We start from the raw sequence: 17,272 nt of genomic DNA on the forward strand, positions 1-17,272 counted from the left end.
TTTATAATCTTATCTAGCTTCACAGGAGAACAGGACTCTGAGGATTTTAAAGTCTTCCAGGTAGGTCTGGTAGTCTGTATCCATAATCTGTGATTTGAAGGTTCTTATTCTCATCCCTGCTATTACAGAAACACTCCAGTGCACATTGGAAATCTCAGTCAAATGAAGTCATGTAGATGTTATCATTTACAAGAAGCAGATATGTAACTCTCAGGTACCAAAACTGGAAGCTGTTCAGGTCTTAATCACAACTTTCATACACTGTCCATGAAAATACTGAGCTGAAGATAAAACAGAGGCACACTTAAGAACATCCTACAGCCCCCTTAGTCCTGTACAATTTAAGATTATTTTACAATTTGGAATAATTGTGTACTCATGCAAATTTTCTTTTTCTTGGGAACCGGTAAAGGCTGCTGTAGTCCTGCATGTGGAATAATATTAAGGTACAAGTAAATAATTCTCTTGTATAGAAAGCCCAATTGTGTTTCTGAAGAATTAAGTAAAGATGGTGGTAATAAGTCTGACAGTGAAATTAGGATACAGACAGACTTACTGGTAAGTCTTGTCTAGTAATTCTGACCCCTATACTTTTTAATTGGGTAGTTTAACAAAGCTTTCTTACTCCTTGTATAGACAGTTGATTGGTGAGAATAGAAATCCCCATTTAATAATGTTTCTATTGTGTTACATACATGAGAGTAGAAAAGAACAGTAGAGATTTCAAAAATGTGTATGATATAAAAATTATATGGATATTGCTGAAATTGTTGCAATTTTATGTTTGCATGAAATTAATGCGTTGACAATTAATGATTAATAAGTTGTTTCAGGAGTTTATTTCTCTCTGTCAGGGGTTCAACACATGTTAGCAACAAGAGGCTTTTCTGCTTTCAAAAATGTGTTTTGTGTGTTATTTTGTTTCTAACACCTTGTTCAAATAGTAATAGTCAGGATGACATTATCTTATATCCATCCATTTTCTGTACTCAGCTCAGATTCTATTGTTGTAGCATTTGTCACAAGGCAGGTGCCAGCATTTTATGGTATCTAAGTCCATTAAAGGGTATGGTCATCCACACTCACACAATTGAAATGTGGAGGAAACTGCACTAGGTAGAGAAGACATATGAAAATATGAGGTTAACATATCAGTTCTATATTAATGGAACCATCATGGCAGGTAGTTATGTCATGGACTTTGTAGGTTATCCACAAATCATTGGGAATTTATGACAGATATGAAATACACAATAGTAAAACACCAGAAAACACAATGTGACTTTATTATTCTTCAAGATTTAAGATCGCTGTAACACATCATTTATTTGGAAGAACAGAACACTGATTTATTTTAAATTTGCATGTAACATAGCTAAATACTGTATTTAATATGAGCTATGAACGCATACAAAGTATATAGACTTCATGAAGGTCAGTGATCTTGATATTTTGTCATCTTATGACTTTTGCATGGAATTAACTATCTGCTCTTTACCTTTGACCACATATGTTGCATTCACATGGTCTGGAATAAACAGGCAAATAGGAGCTTCTAAGTGGGAAATTTACATAAAAATTCCTCAAAACAGTAGCTCCCAGTGAAATACTTTTGGAGAAAGCAATGTAATCTGAACTAGCTAAATTTTGATATAACACTGCCCCCCCCCCCCCCCCCCCCCCCCCCCCATCCATATTCAGTAATAATAAAAAAGAATATATAAAAAATATTTTCCAGAAATGGAATTGTGTGGTCTCCTTGCATTTGGAGCTATGTGATACATGCTCAATATAATTTGTTTGCCTTTTATTTTCACCATTTTGAGGACCCTGTGTTCTTAAGTTTTAATATTAAGATGTTTTTTTATTCTGGATTTGTATTGTGCTTTTTTCAAGCTTTTGCCTAAGCTGTAGTTTGAAGTTGTCTCTTGCTTATCTTGATCTCCACACTCTATCAGCTGCTCTTTACAGGGCAGTGCACCATGCTGCTATCCCACAACCCATAGTTGCTTTCAGAGAAGTTGGTATCTAGTGCCTCCGCTGTGCATTTGGCTGCATCTTTACTTTTTAGATATGCATCTGAAAAGTTTCAGTGCTAAGGAAGATGAGTTATTACAATGAACAAAACAGTGAACTACGTTTATTTTTAGTCATTGATTGACTAATTAACATAATTCAATTAACAGAGAAAGTAATACAAACTTGTTACTGCGTCTAGGATAACTATAGTTGTATTAAAATGTACTCCAGGAATTCTGCATTGGAGCCTTTTGCAGAGTCATATTCAGTATGCAAAGGTTACCACAATAATTTTCTATTCAGAGCATAATTTACTGTTTATTGTGAAGACCAAACTAATTTATTATTGTCTTTAAATCTAATTAATTATGGAGTTTAAAGGCAGTACGTCCAAACATCTACTCAGAATTTATATTTAAAACATGATAAAAAAAACGAGCAACATTAACCAGTGTCTGATAAAACCATGAATGACTAACATGTATAAATGTAAATTTCATGTGTAAAAATAATTCTTACAGAAGAAGTTCAATTAAAACAATATTGATTTCAAATAGTTACTTAGTTGTACATGATAGCTTTTAAATGATGCATTGGTTAATAAAAATAAAGTTCCCTCTTCTGGGAAGAAGTAAATGACACAATTCATGGGGCTGCTTTAACATCTTAAGGGCTACATGAAGTTTGATTAACTTCTCATCTCTATAATGGGGTTGATTGTGTAGACAAAAGATGCATATTATTATTTTTCATTGAGGTTGCCTAAAAATAAAGTGAAGCAGTTGTGGTAGAAATATGTAGCAGTCATTTGCGGCACTCTTTGCTTATCAGATTATCAGTTTAACTAGTTTAGCTCATCATTTTACACAACTTTTTTCTTTTTTTACTTGCTGCTTCATTTCATATTAGATCTTCTCCTTGTTAATATTCTGTTGTCAGATTTCCATGCATTTTGCCCAGCGCTGATGCATCATTTAAAATAAAAATAATAAAGGAAAAGCAAAAGAAAAATTTAATGCAATGTTAATACACTTCAATGTTGTATGCATAAACCTAATCAACATGTTAGGTTTAAGCCACCCTATTTGACCTGTGCTGCAAATATTGAACATAACTTCTACATCCATTCATCCATTATCCAACCCGCTATATCCTAACACAGGGTTACGGAGGGTCTGCTGGAGCCAGTCCCGGCCAACACAGGGCACAAGGCAGGAACAAACCCCAGGCCAGGGCGCCAGCCCACCGCAGGGCGCACACACACACATACACACCCACACACCAAGCACACACTAAGGACAATTTAGGATCACCAAAGCACCTAACCTGCATGTCTTTGGACTGTGGGAGGAAACTGGGGCTCCCGGAGACAACCCACGCAGACACAGGGAGAACATGCAAACTCCATTTCAATTAAATTAAATTCACTCAAAACTATAGGCATTCAAACTACTGTATATACATATTTCAAGAAGACAAATTAATGCAAAGGTGAAAGATTAAGAGCCACAGTCTACTCTAGGTACACTTTATGTCCTTCAGGGAAAGGCAAAGTCAAAGCAATAAAAAATGCAGAATCTTATTATAGAGGTGAATCATTTCTGTATCTTAGAAATTAATATTTATCTCACATTTCTGTCTTGAGAATAAGAAAAAAGTGCAGTAACTCTGGAGTAATAAATGTTATTTTCTGTTTTCACAACAATACTACTAAACTCTCATATGCTGCCTAACTATTGATTGCATTTCCTTTTGTTTCAGGACCCATGTAAGAACGGCTGTGGCCACTGCTGGCCCCATCCATGGGCAGTGTTTTAGCTCTGTCTTCTCATCCTTTCCAAATCCACTCTCCATTTCCTCACAGCACCATCCCACAGCGATGGGAAAGAAAAGATGGACGCTTGCCCAATCCAGGGGGCTTCGATGAGCTACACAGGAAGTGCAAAGGTATTAAAAGATAAAATATTGCAGACAAATTGCCCATTTCAAAATCCTTAGCACATCATTCTTGGATTTTTGTGAAAGACGATCATCTAATAGATTTTATGTGACAATACTATGTGAGATACGTCCGAACACCACCAGACAGACACCACTTCTTTAAAAAAGTACACATTTATTAAATAAGTTCCGCACAGCACACGGTGCCCCCAGCACCAATCACCCTCCACAGGCCTTTCTCTAAATGTCCGAGGGCTGCCTTTCCTCTCCTCACGGGAGCTTCATCCTGCTCCCAGTCCTGACTCTAGCTCCCAGACTGTAGGATGGCAGCCCCTTTTATGTTCACATGCTCCAGGTGCTCGTTGATGACCCTCCTGGTGTGGCGGAAGTGCCTCACGAGCGCCCGGAAGCACTCTGGGTGTCCCCGGAAGGTTCTTCCTCCACCTGCCCAGGTGTGGCAGAAGTGCAGGTTTCCCGGGCTCCATGACGCTTGGGGCGCCCCCTGGTGGCAGCCACGGGCCCCAATGGGTTTGAGCTTCATGGCTCCCCGTGTTCCCTTCTTTATCTAGGGTGGTTGCCCCCTCGTGGGCCAGGGAATGAATACTCCGCCTCCCGGACCTTCCAGGCTTCCCGGCTTGGTCTGCCCCCCAGCCTCCTGTGACAACTACTACCATTTTGCCGGCATATGAGATTTTAGTTTTTTTAATTATGTTTTTCAACACTAAATATGATACTGAAGACTGCATGCCATGTTTATTAATCTGGTTTTTTTCCAATACAGATGTTTTCCCTCAGCAGGTTGAAGGAGTGAAGCTTACCATCAATAAGACTCTCAGTAGCTGCTTTAAGGTATTAATTTTTATTAACTTTGGTGCCGCTTATTGCTTATAAATGCAATGTTAAATTAAAGGTTAGGGTTATTGTTACAGAATATCTTTTTATATAAGATACTTTTATATAGGATGCACACTATTTTATTACACATTCCTATATCAATTATCAGTGATAAAACATTTTGTAATATTATGATATATTGCACTATGAAATTGTAACAACAATAACTCTAATGAAAATAATGATAATTTTTAGAATGTTTACACTGAAAACACATAATTTGGATCTCCTAAAAATAAAGCAATATCTTTAACAAGAAAAAAACAGCTGTAACTACAGTACCTATCAAAGTATTTACACCCTTAAAAGTTTTCTCACTTTCTTGTTATACAAAGTTGAATCACAATGGATATAATTTGTCCTTTTTGACACTGATCAACAGAAAAAGAGTCTTCAGTATCAAAGTGAATACAGATCTCTGAAAAGTCTAAATTAATTACAAATATACAATACAAAATAATTGATCGCATAAGTCTTCTCCCCCTTCAAGTCACCGTTTAGTAGATGCACCTTTGGCTGCAATTCCAGGCTTGAAACTATGTGCACAGGTTCCTATTAGCTTTGCACAGCTGGGCATTACAAGCTCTTTCCATTCTTCTGAGTGGATAGCCATTTTGAAGTCCAGCCAGAAATTTTCAGTGGGATTGAGATCTGTACCTATTATCAAGCATCTCAGAGTAGGAAAATGGTCCAAACTGGGACAAAAATCTCAGAGTGACATAAATTTGACCCTACTTTTAGGAGTAGGAGTAAAAACATTTTATCAGTTGGCCTTATTTGGAAACTACTCCTAAATCCACCAGGATTTGGAATGCTTGTTAGCTCTCCCACCTTGCGAGTAACTGCCAGAAGATTGCATTCAGGCAGTGATTGGCATGCATATCCCAGGAAAGGTAGAATGTTTTGGATAACAATAAACTCATAAAAACATATAGATTTGACAGAGATTGAATAATATTTATAATAAATGATTTACATTACGTGATTGCTCCATGCAGTGTCAGCTGAAATGGACGTGTTGGCAGTGTTATGTGTAAAATATACTGTAATTTTGCAGTGGTGATGATTTGTGTGTGTCACAACCATCCCTTTCTCAAATTTTGCACCAAACTTTGAAAAACTTTACAACATATGAGATAATATGGGGATTTATACATTTCCACATGACTACAGGTGAAATAATGTTAAAGCAAGCAGCGTTCATGCAAATCAGCATGCATGTAAAGATCACTGCCCCAAGTGTGGATGTTGGCGCATGGCGGTCATGGATGCAAACCATATTGTAGTAGCCATCATATTACCCTGAAGATAAGCAGGGTTTGATGGGTGATTGTCAGCTAAATGTGTCACAGGTATGCTAAGCTCTGTATTCCATGAACCCCTGCAACAATTCGCATTACACTTTACAAGCCCAGGAAGGTTTAAGACCATAGGCGGAAACTCCTGGTGCACTGGATAAGTAAAGCCTCACAGGAGATAATGTGGGGATCACAGAGAGAGACAGGCATGGCTTGTCTCTGTCTCACTTCCAGCAAGATGGTGGTGCAAGCAGATCCAAAAAATACAGTCCAAATGTTTTAAATGTCTCTTGTGCGGATTGTGCTGCATTTATTATGAAGAAAAATCTACTGTTGCTATACACTGCTTTACATCAATAATCACTGCATAGTATACAGCATTACCCCAGTATTAAGGGAACAGATGAGCAACCATGGCATTCTACAAAGGTAAGGCAGTGAGAACACAGCATCACACAAATCAGCTATCGAAAGAAGGATCTGTGGCCACTATAAACAATGTGAACAGAAACAGAAGTGAGGCAAACAAGCTGTAGTCCACATCAGGATAGAAAAGAATCTAGTCAGGCCAGTACTTCTATCCTGCTTCCAAATGTTTGCTCACTTTACAATAAGCTGGGTGACCTCAAACTTCAATCTATAATCTCCATTTTTATCTTTACTGAAACGTGGCGGCATACAATATTCCTGATGCTGCCATGCTGTTACATGGACTGACCACTTTCCAAACAGACAGTAAGGTGTGTGGAGGTGGTCTGTCTGCTTTTAGGAACAGCAAATAGCGCAGAAACGCTACTTTAGAGTGAAACCACTGTACTCCACTGCTGGAATGTCTGTCTATAAAGTGCTGTTGTTTATCATTAATGTTTGGTGGATTGGTGCAAGTGCAACAATCTGTCTCTTAATTTGGACAAGACCAAAGTGATGAATGTTGACTTCAGGAAGGCCAATGCTGTCTACACCCTGCTGCACATTGAGGGTTCTGCATTAGAATTGGTCAGGAGTACCAAATTCCTTGGTTTGCACCTGGTAGCCAAACTTAATTTGCCGATTTAAGACCCCCTCCATAGCCAAAAAAATGCAGCAGCATCTCCACCTCCTTTTAGTGGCTGAAGAGGGAAAGCCTACCTCCCTCATTCTCACCACATTGTACAGGGGGTATGATTAAGAGAGTTCTGAAAAGCTGCATCTCTGTCTGGTTTGGGGACTGCAGTGTCTCTGACCATAAGGTCCTACAATGCATAGTGTACGCAGCAGGAAAGATCTTTGAGACCTCTCTGCCCTTCATTAAAAACATGTTTATAAGGCTTTGCATCAGTAAAGCCTATAGCATTGTGAAGGACCGCTCCCCATCCCTCCCATGGTCTTGTTGTTCCACTACCATTTGACAGATGCTACTATAGCATCTAAACCATTTTTACCAGGTTCTGCAACAGCTTCTACATCTTGGCTGTCGGAACTCTTAACCCTGTGCTGATCACTGCCCTCAGATCTGCTCCTAGTAGCTTATTTATATGCAGAACATTTGCTACATGTGTTACTAATAATGTATTTTTTTAATATTAGTTGTTACTATTTATCTATTACTTACTGTCAGTTTCACATTATTACTGTCTATTCATTTACATATTGTTTATTTATTTAAAGTGTAGTATAGAGGTAGCAGAGTTAAAGATGCTAAAATTTGCACTGGGTGTGACGAGGATGGATAGGATTAGGAACAAGTAAATTAGAGGGTCAGCTCAAGTTGGACAGTTGGAAGACAAAGTCAGAGAGGCAAGATTGCATTGGTTTGGACATGTACAGAGGAGAGATGCGGAGTATATTGGGAGAAGGATGTTAAGGGTAGAGCTGCCAGGCAAACAGAAAAGAAGACGGCCTAAGAGGAGGTTTATGGATGTGGTGAGAGAGGACATGCAGGTGCCGGGTGTCACAGAGCAAGATGTAGAGGACAGGAAGGTATGGAACAAGATGATCCACTCTGGCAACCCCTAACAGGAGCAGCCGGAAGAAGAAGAAGAAGATAGTATGTTTCTTTACCTGCATTGCCCTTATCATGTGTTTATGTACAGCAGCATGCAAAGGTTTAAGCACCCTTGCTTAAAATGTTCATTACTGTGAATAGTTAACAGAAGATGAACTGATCACCAAAAGGCATAGAGTTAAAGATGACACATTTCTTTAATATTTTAAGCAAGGTTACATTTTTATTTCCATCTTTCACTGGTACAAAATACCAAAAAAAAATGAAAAGGGCAGGAAGCCAAAGTTTGACACCCAACATGGTCAGTACTTAGTAACACCCCCTTTGGCAAATATCACAGCTTGCAAATGCTTTTTGTAGCGAGCTAAGAGTCAATCAGTTCTTAGTTGGGGTATTTTCTCCCATTTATCCTTGCGTAAGGTTTCTAATTCTGCAAGATTCTTGGGACATTTTGCATGCACTGCTCTTTTGAGATCTATCCACAGATTTTCAGTGATGTTTAGGTCAGGGGAATGTGAGGGCCATGGCAAAACCATCGGTTTGCGCCTCTTGAGGTATTCTATTGTAGATTTTGAGGTGTGTTTCGGATCATTATCTTATTGTAGGACCTCTTTTTAATTTCAACTTTTTTACAAATGGTGTAGTTGCTTCCATAATTTGCTGGTATTTATTTGAATCCATTCTTCCATCTACCAATGACATGTTCCCTGTATCACTGGCTACAATACAAGCTGATCGATTCCACCCACATGTTTAATAGTTGGAGCGGGGTGTTGTTTTCCTGGAATTCAACACCCTTTTATCTCGAAACATACCTTTGCATATTGTTATCAGTCCACAGGACTTGTTTCCAAAATACATCAGGCTTGAACAGATGTTCTTTTGCAAACTACAGGTAATGAATTTTGTGGCTAGGACACAGGAAAGGTGTTTTTTGCTGATTCTACTGTGAAGGTTGTATTTGTGTAGGTATCACTACACTGCAGAATAGTGCACTGTCACTCCAGTGTTTGCTAAATTTTCTTGGAAGCCTTTTGCAGAGAAACAGTTGTTTTTATTTGCTTTTCTAGCAATCCAACGAGCAGTTTTTTTCAGAAAGTGTTTTGGTCTAGCAGACCTCAACTTGACCTCCACTGTTCCTGTTAATTGCCATTTCTTAATAACATTACAAACTGAAGAAACAGCTATCTGAAAACACTTTGATATCTTCTTGTACCCTTCTCCTGCTTTGTGAGCATCATTTTTTTTTATTTTTCAGAGTGCTAGGCAGCTAAATAGAGGAGCCCATGGCTGCTGATTGTTGCGACATGGTTTGAGGTGTTAAGAGGATTTATACAGCTTTGCAATTTGCATCACCTGGAGCTTCCTAGCAATGAGTGTAAACAGGCCATAGCCCTAATGAGCCAATTAAGGTCTGAGACCTTGGTACAAGTCATCTAAGGCCACAAATATATTGGGGTGTCCACACTTTTGCATGGGAATTCCTTTTGTCACTGTATAATTGTACAAAGCAAAAACAATACACTAATCTTGCATAAAATGCTGAAAAGAAATGTGTCATTTATAACTATGTCTTTTGGTAATCAATTCATCTTTTGCTCACTTAACTATTCACAGTACAAACATTTTACGCAGCTCAAACTTTAGCATGTCATCATAAATGTTGCACTGCAGTTCTGGGGAACGTTATTTCATGTCATGTAGGTGCCAGGAAGAAAGAACAGACATCCTGGCTGGGATAAAGGAAGGGTTCCAAGAGGCCATAACAAAAGCATTGGACAAACAAGCTCACCGGGAGTAGTTCAATCCCCCATACGGCAGGTGGCAGTGTTCCTCAGAGCTAAACACGATCAGGACACCCACAGGGTAGCATGGGAGTTGAGGTCCGGAAACATAGCCCTTTTGGGGTCTTTGGGGACCGCCAGAGGGTGCTGCCAGGGGAGGACTGCCCTGGTTTTCATACGACCTGGAATTGCTTCAGAGGACTTGGACAGGAGACTGGAAGCAGTTCCTGGGTCTAGCTTTAACGCTGCCTCACTTAAACTGAGTCATAATCGAGAAGCAATGGGCAACGTTCTTGGAAGTGAAATTAGAGAATTCTGTATTGGTGCATTTTGGCTGGGTTCTTGTAAAAAATGTTGAAAACTTCAAATCCTTTATTTGAACACATTGTTGTACTTAGACATTACTATGTCTGTGGTTTGGGGCTCTGTGGCACCCCCTTGTGGTTACAGTTGCAATAGTATGTATGTATGGTATAACAATAAAGCCACTTGACTTGATGGCATTTGACTTTGGAATATGCTTAGGAACACTAGAAAAGTGAACATAACTTCAGAACCAGTGCAAGAATAGCCATTGCTAGTTTCAGTAATTTTTATTTTACAGGGCTTTTCTCCTAGCCATAACAGCAGGAAGGTGATGGTTCTGTAAGTACAGCTGTGGATTGTTTATTATTAAATAAATAAGCCTGTTACTGGACTTAACTGTCATTCATTATCTGTGTCTTGGTCTTTCTGTCTTGGTGCCCATTATAGTGGTGTTATTGATGTTGTTGCAAATGATGTTGTTGTAGTGGCAAAAATCACATACAACTTAGCACAGTTCCTTATTCTTATTCTGTTTTCCTCCTACCCCTCCTTCTCCTACTACTGGGAATATTATTATCATCATTGTAGTGAAGCCTTAGCATTAGTATCAGAAAAGTACAAAACGTCAACATGAGGGTCAATTTGCAGCACGGGGTGGCAAAAATCATGACGTCATTCAGCCTAAAGCATAGCCTCCTACTCCTTTCTGGGTGTAGGGTACTTCATAACTACTTCTCATATCCTTTTCTGAGCTACAACAAATTCTTGTACTAGTTGGAATTTAGTACAATTCCTAGGAACAATTCTGAGACGCTCGATAAACATTGGGATTAAACTGTGACTTGGCTTCTCCAGGATATCAATGTTGTTTTTAAACCATTCCTATGTAACTTTGGCTTTTGTGCTTGTGGTTATTGTCTTGCTAAAAAACAAGTCTTTTGCCAAGGGTCAGATTCCTTGTAGACTGCAACAAGTTTTCTTCAGGATTTCCTTTTATTTTATTGCATTAATTGTACCCTCTGTACCTGTTATTAATTTAGAGCAGTTTGCAGATATCTATTTTCACTTTGACATTTAAAGACTTGTTCATAACCAGGTCAAAAAAGCTAAATAATGTTTGTTGTGGTGCACTGTTTAGCATCTGTTGTAACCATTGGCAAAAAATACTGTCTGTGAATGTTGCAGGGGTGAGTGGGATTGTGCTACACACATAGTAACACTTAAATCACTGCACATTCAGTCACTGTTTTAACTAATTATCAATTTCAGATGAAAAAAATATAGCAGTACATTGTTATTGTCAGTCTATTTTTTCCTTGTTAGTAAAGTTATAGAGGCTTGAAGATATTTTCTGGCTTCAGGAGAGACTCTGCTAAATATTTGCTTTTATAGTATATTGTTGCTCGAGAGACTGAGCGAGGAGTCTGAGTGTCTGGGCTTGCGAGTGTCCTGGATGAAAACCAAGATCCAGGTCTTTAATGACCTCTTGGGCACAGCCATCAGCAGTGTGTCTGTTTGCGGAGAGAGTGTTGACCTTGTTGAGATGTTTACTTACCTTGGCAGTGACATTCATGTCTCTGGTGACTCTTCCTATGAAGTCAGTAGACGGAATGGGAGAGCATGGGGGGGTCATGAGGTCGCTGGAAAGGGGTGTGTGGCGCTCCCGATATCTATGCAAAAGGACGAAGGTTCAAGTCTTTAGAGTCCTGATGCTTCCTGTCTTGCTATATGGTTGTGAGACATGGACGTTAACCAGTGACTTGAGACGAAGACTGGACTCCTTTGGTACCTTATCTCTCCGGAAAATCCTTGGGTACCGTTGGTTCGACTTTGTATCGAATGAGCGGTTGCTCATGGAGTCTCGAATAAAGCACATTACCTACATTGTGAGGGAGCGTCAGTTACGGCACTATGGCCATGTGGCGCGTTTCCCAGAGGGTGATCCAGCTCGTAAGATCCTCATTGTTGGGGACCCGAGTGGCTGGACCAGACCAAGGAGTTGCCCACACAACACCTGGCTGCGGCAGATAGAGGGTCATTTCTGGAGGGTGGGACTGGACCGCATGTCTGCCTGGGGGGTTGCAAACCGGAATCCCAAGTTGTTTCATTGTGTAGTGGGTGCGGCAACGCACTGTACCAGTGCATGCTCCCCAACTTGACTTGATTTGACTTGAGTATATTGTGGAACATATGCAGAATTGTTTTTATGAACGTCTTGGTTTCTCATTATTTCTCTACCATAGAGCATCATCCCTTACAGTGGAGGAAATAAGTGTTGAATGCATCAATACTTCTTTCAGTAAATATATTCCCAATGAGGCTATTCATATGAAATTCTCACCAGACATTGATACTAACTCAGAAATTTACAAATAAAAATAATCCATCCATTTTCCAACCCGCTGAATCCGAACACAGGGTCACGGGGGTCTGCTGGAGCCAATCCCAGCCAACACAGGGCACAAGGCAGGAACCAATCCCGGGCAGGGTGCCAACCCACCGCAGGACACACACAAACACACCCACACACCAAGCACACACTAGGGCCAATTTAGAATCGCCAATCCACCTAACCAGCATGTCTTTGGACTGTGGGAGGAAACCAGAGCACCCGGAGGAAACCCACGCAGACACGGGGAGAACATGCAGACTCCACGCAGGGAGGACCCAGGAAGCGAACCCAGGTCCCCAGGTCTCCCAACTGCGAGGCAGCAGCGCTACCCACAGCGCCACCGTGCCGCCCAATAAAAATAATTCACAACATTAAAGGCCATAAAGAAAGGTATGTGTAATAAAGTGGAATGGCATAGGGAAAAAGTACTGAATACACTAAGACAAAGCAGTACACCAAGGCAAGGAAATGCAAAGATCCAGCAGAAATCCATTAAGTAGTTAGAAAGTAATTCTACCTCCTATCTGTACAAATTGATATCAGCTGGGTTAGTACCTATTGATGGGCTATAAAAAGTTGATTTGCTACTAAGGTGTCACACAAGAAACACCTCATGATGTGTAAAAGCAAAGAGCCCTCCCAAGACCTTTGATATCTGATTGTTGCAAACCATATCAATGGAAATGGTTAGACGTATTTCTAAATTTCTGAATCTTCCAGTAGGCACCACTGGGGTCACTATCCGCAAATGGAAGGAATATCACTCCACTGTGAATCGGCCACGCACAGGAGCTCCTCGCAAGATTTCTGACCATGGAGTCAAAGATAATAAGAAGAGTAGCCCAAGAGCCAAGGACCACTCAGAAAGAGCAACGGATAGATTTGGAGGCAGCAGGCAGCAGAGAAAACAATAGGTAATGCACTATCGGCATGGCCTCTATGCTCGCTCACCCCACAAGGCTCCATTCCTGAAGTAAAGGCATGTTGAAACTCATTTGAAGTTTCCTACACAACATTTGGACCAAATTTGAACTTTTTGGTTGTCGTACCCCACACTATGCATGGAGAAGAAATTGCACTGCACAACACCCAAAAAACACTATACTAACAGTGACGTTTGGAGGTGGAAGCATCATGGTATGGAGCTGTTTCTCATCTCATGGTACTGGCAGACTTCATGTAATTGAAGGAATAATGAATGGGGCCATATACTGAGAGATTCTTGAAATGAATCTGCTGCCATCCACCAGGAAGATGAGGATAAGACGTGGGTAGATCTTCCAGCGGGACAATGATCCAAAAGGTACAGCCAAGGAAACTCTCACTAGGTTTCAGAGAAAGAAAATTAAGTTGTTAGAATGGCCCAGTCAATCACCTGAATTAAATCCAATTGAACATTTGTGGAAGGAACTAAAGATCAGGGTTCACAAGAGCCCCACCCCCTGGAATCTTCAAGATTTAAAGACAATCGCTGTAGAAGAATAGGTCAAAAATCACACCTGAGCACTGCAGGTGATTTGTTTCTTTATACAGTAAGCATCATGAAGCTGTCATTACAATGTCTTCTCCACTAAGTATTAAATTAGCATGTTCAATGCTTTTTCCCTATGTCATTCCACTTTATTACACATAAATTTGTTTATGATCTATAATTTTGTGAATTCTTTATATTTGTGGATTTCTTGAGTTAATACCAATTGTCTGGTGAGAATTTCATGCGAATCGCCTCATTTATATATTTACTGAAAAAAATGTTGACCATTCAATACTTATTTCCTCAAGTTGTATATAAGTTCTGACTTCATTTGTCTGCACTTAATAAGGAACACTTATTCACATACTAAACTCCACAGATGTATCACCTATAATTAAATTATATCAGGTGGTGCATGAATCACAGATAATTAACAATTCTTTTTGTGGTTCCTCATATATTTTTTTTAAATGGATGACTAGTTGAAACACTTAGCTTTTGCCAAATTGATGTTAAAAATAAAGCTGCTAGATTAGCATTGTGGGCTGAAAATGTGTTATCTGCAATAGCTATAACATTATGCATATACATGTACATATACAGTACATACTGTATGCATATTATGCTATATTTTGTTATATTCTACATTTAAACAAAAAAAAAATTTATTTCTGCAAAGAGAAGATCATACTACAGTATAAGAATGAAGGCAGCCTTTCACAGATTTGCAGCTAGATGGTGCCAAATACTGTTAGATGACCCAAAGGTACTAAATTGGCAACTAATTTCCAAGAGAACTATCCATTATCCAATCCGCTATATCCTAACACAGGGTCACGGGGATTTGCGGGAGCCAATCCCAGCCAGCACTGGGTGCAAGGCAGGAACAAATCCCAGGCAGGGCACCAGCCCACCACAGGGCACACCTACACGCCAAGCACACACTAGGGACAATTTAGGATCGCCATTGCACCTAACCTGCATGTCTTTGGACTGTGGAAGGAAACCGGAGCACCCAGAGGAAACCCACGCAGACATGGAGAGAACATGCAAACTCCATTCTGGGATGACCTGGGAAGCGAACCCGGGTCTCCTTACTGCAAGGCAGCAATGTACCACTGTGCCACCATGCTGCCTCCAAGAGAACTAACATATTAATTTTTCAGTTTCATCCAACTCTGTTTTTCCAATTGTCACTCGTTAATTGTATGGTGTGTGTGTAATATGGGTTATTAGAAGTGTTATTTCTAGTTGGACAGTGTATTATAAATTACAATTTACTGTATATTAGAATGTATTTATGAGTATTGTTTTTCTTTGTATGGAGCGTTAAAATAGTATTGGTTATTATTGTGGCTATTCATATACTTACTTTAATATTTGCAATAATAAATTGTTAGTGCATTGTTCTTTTTGTGCTATATAAAGGATTATTTTTTAAAGTAATTTGTGATCATTTTCATAAAGAAAAGCAATTTGCAAAGTAACTATAAATTTACTGTCTTCTATCAACCAATAGTAAATCAGAAAGCCAGAACCAAAAATTAAACAATAAACATGGATTAAAAAAATAATACTCTTATTGTAGATTGAAAGTCATTCTCTGTTAATGATGTTATTTATCATTATAGCTGAAAAATTAATATTTCTCACTCTTTCATTCTCAAAACCCACTAGGTGAGTCATATCCTTCACCTCAGTGCTGTTGGTCCTTCGAACTATCGCTTTAATGCTTCATATTTATCTGACTTAGAAGGAAAAGGAAAAGTAAGAGGCCTACTTCTGTTATGTATTTTGTATTTGAGTTTTGTTCTTCTTGTATTTGTATCCCCCATCAAAAGTAAAACGAAGAAAAAAAAAAAGTCTGGCTATTTTTGTCTCTGAAGGCCTTGCCAATGTTGACAGGAGAGATGGATTCTTCAGGAAGTCTTAATGCGCAGTGGCTGCAGCTTTTTAGCGATCGGATAAGAGCTAAGGCTGTCTTCCAGGTAAAATGATGACAATATCACTCATATTCTGTCTGTTAATAAAACTTGTTCTACATTCAATTGGTTGTGGTAATATTAAGATCCATGTCTATTGATAAACTACATCTCTGAAACCTTACTCAACTTACTGTAAATCACATAGTGGCTTAAACAGATTCTTTGCAAATAAATAAATGACTAAATTTCACTTCAGTCTAACCAAAAACTGACTTTTGCAAAGACACAGTTCAATCCAAAATAAAATGTTTCACAGTTTTCACATTAAATATGTCAACAGTGAATTACTAAGGAAAGTACCGTGGACAGGGCACATACCCAGTGGGTCTGAGGATGTACAGCATACATGAACTAGTTAAGAAATTTTTAATATACAATCAGATATTTATTTTTGGATTACTGTTCTTTTTTAATTTGGCATATTATTTTCTATTGTTAACATACAGTTGAAGCCCTAAGTACATACACTTAGGGTGAATTCTATAATCTGTAATTCTATAATCCCAAGATTTTATACTAACAACCTATAAAGTTGGCATATCGTGTAAGAGATCTTCTTTGTTCAGGGCAAAAGTTATTTTTTCCAACTATTTTTACAGAGTATTTCATTTTTTACTGACTACATTACAATTCCAGTGGGTCAGAAGTTTACATACACTTTGTTAATATTTGGTAGCATTGTTTTTAAATTGTTTAACTTGAGCCAAACATTTGGAGTAGCCTTTCTGAAGCTTCTTACAATACATGACTGAAATTTTGGCCCATTCCTCCAGACAAAACTAGTGTACCTGGTACAGGTTTTTAGGCTTCCTTGCTTAGACACGCTGTTTCAATTCTACCCACAAATTTTCTATTAGAATGAGGTCAGAACTTTGTGATGGCCACTCTAGTACCTTTACCTTGTTGTCCTTGCCGAGCTCTTAAGATGTTGTTGTAGTATATCTACGTAATTTTCCTTCCTCATGGTGCCATCTATGGCCAAACATTTTGATCTTCAGACAGTTTGATTCATCAGAGCAGAGGTCATTTATCCAGAAAGTAAGATCTTTGTCCCCATGTGCCATTGCAAACTGCACTCTTGCATTTTTATGCCAGCTTTTATCCGTCTCCTTTCTGAGCTGTATGACAGCTGTGTGGTCCCGCGGTATTTATATTTATATATTTTTGTTTGTACGTCCATTTAGAAATTATTCCC

General features: G+C 39.0%; 1 protein-coding gene across 3 annotated transcripts in view; it reads left to right on the forward strand.

The window, feature by feature from the left end:
- si:dkey-71l1.1 (uncharacterized protein LOC569883 homolog) overlaps positions 1-17,272 on the forward strand; it is a 43,661-nt gene that overhangs the window by 6,299 nt on the left and 20,090 nt on the right. For 2 of the 3 annotated variants that reach the window (XM_028810248.2, XM_028810250.2), the window contains exons 2-5: positions 3,781-3,966; positions 4,742-4,809; positions 15,770-15,859; positions 15,979-16,080. In XM_028810248.2, the coding sequence (XP_028666081.1) occupies positions 3,822-3,966; positions 4,742-4,809; positions 15,770-15,859; positions 15,979-16,080 (405 nt within the window). In that variant the 5' untranslated portion in view covers positions 3,781-3,821. The remainder of the gene's footprint in view (positions 1-3,780; positions 3,967-4,741; positions 4,810-15,769; positions 15,860-15,978; positions 16,081-17,272) is intronic. The other variant, XM_051932189.1, reaches the window with a different exon arrangement.

Source organism: Erpetoichthys calabaricus, chromosome 9 (assembly GCF_900747795.2).
Source record: "Erpetoichthys calabaricus chromosome 9, fErpCal1.3, whole genome shotgun sequence".
Lineage (NCBI taxonomy): Eukaryota > Metazoa > Chordata > Cladistia > Polypteriformes > Polypteridae > Erpetoichthys > Erpetoichthys calabaricus.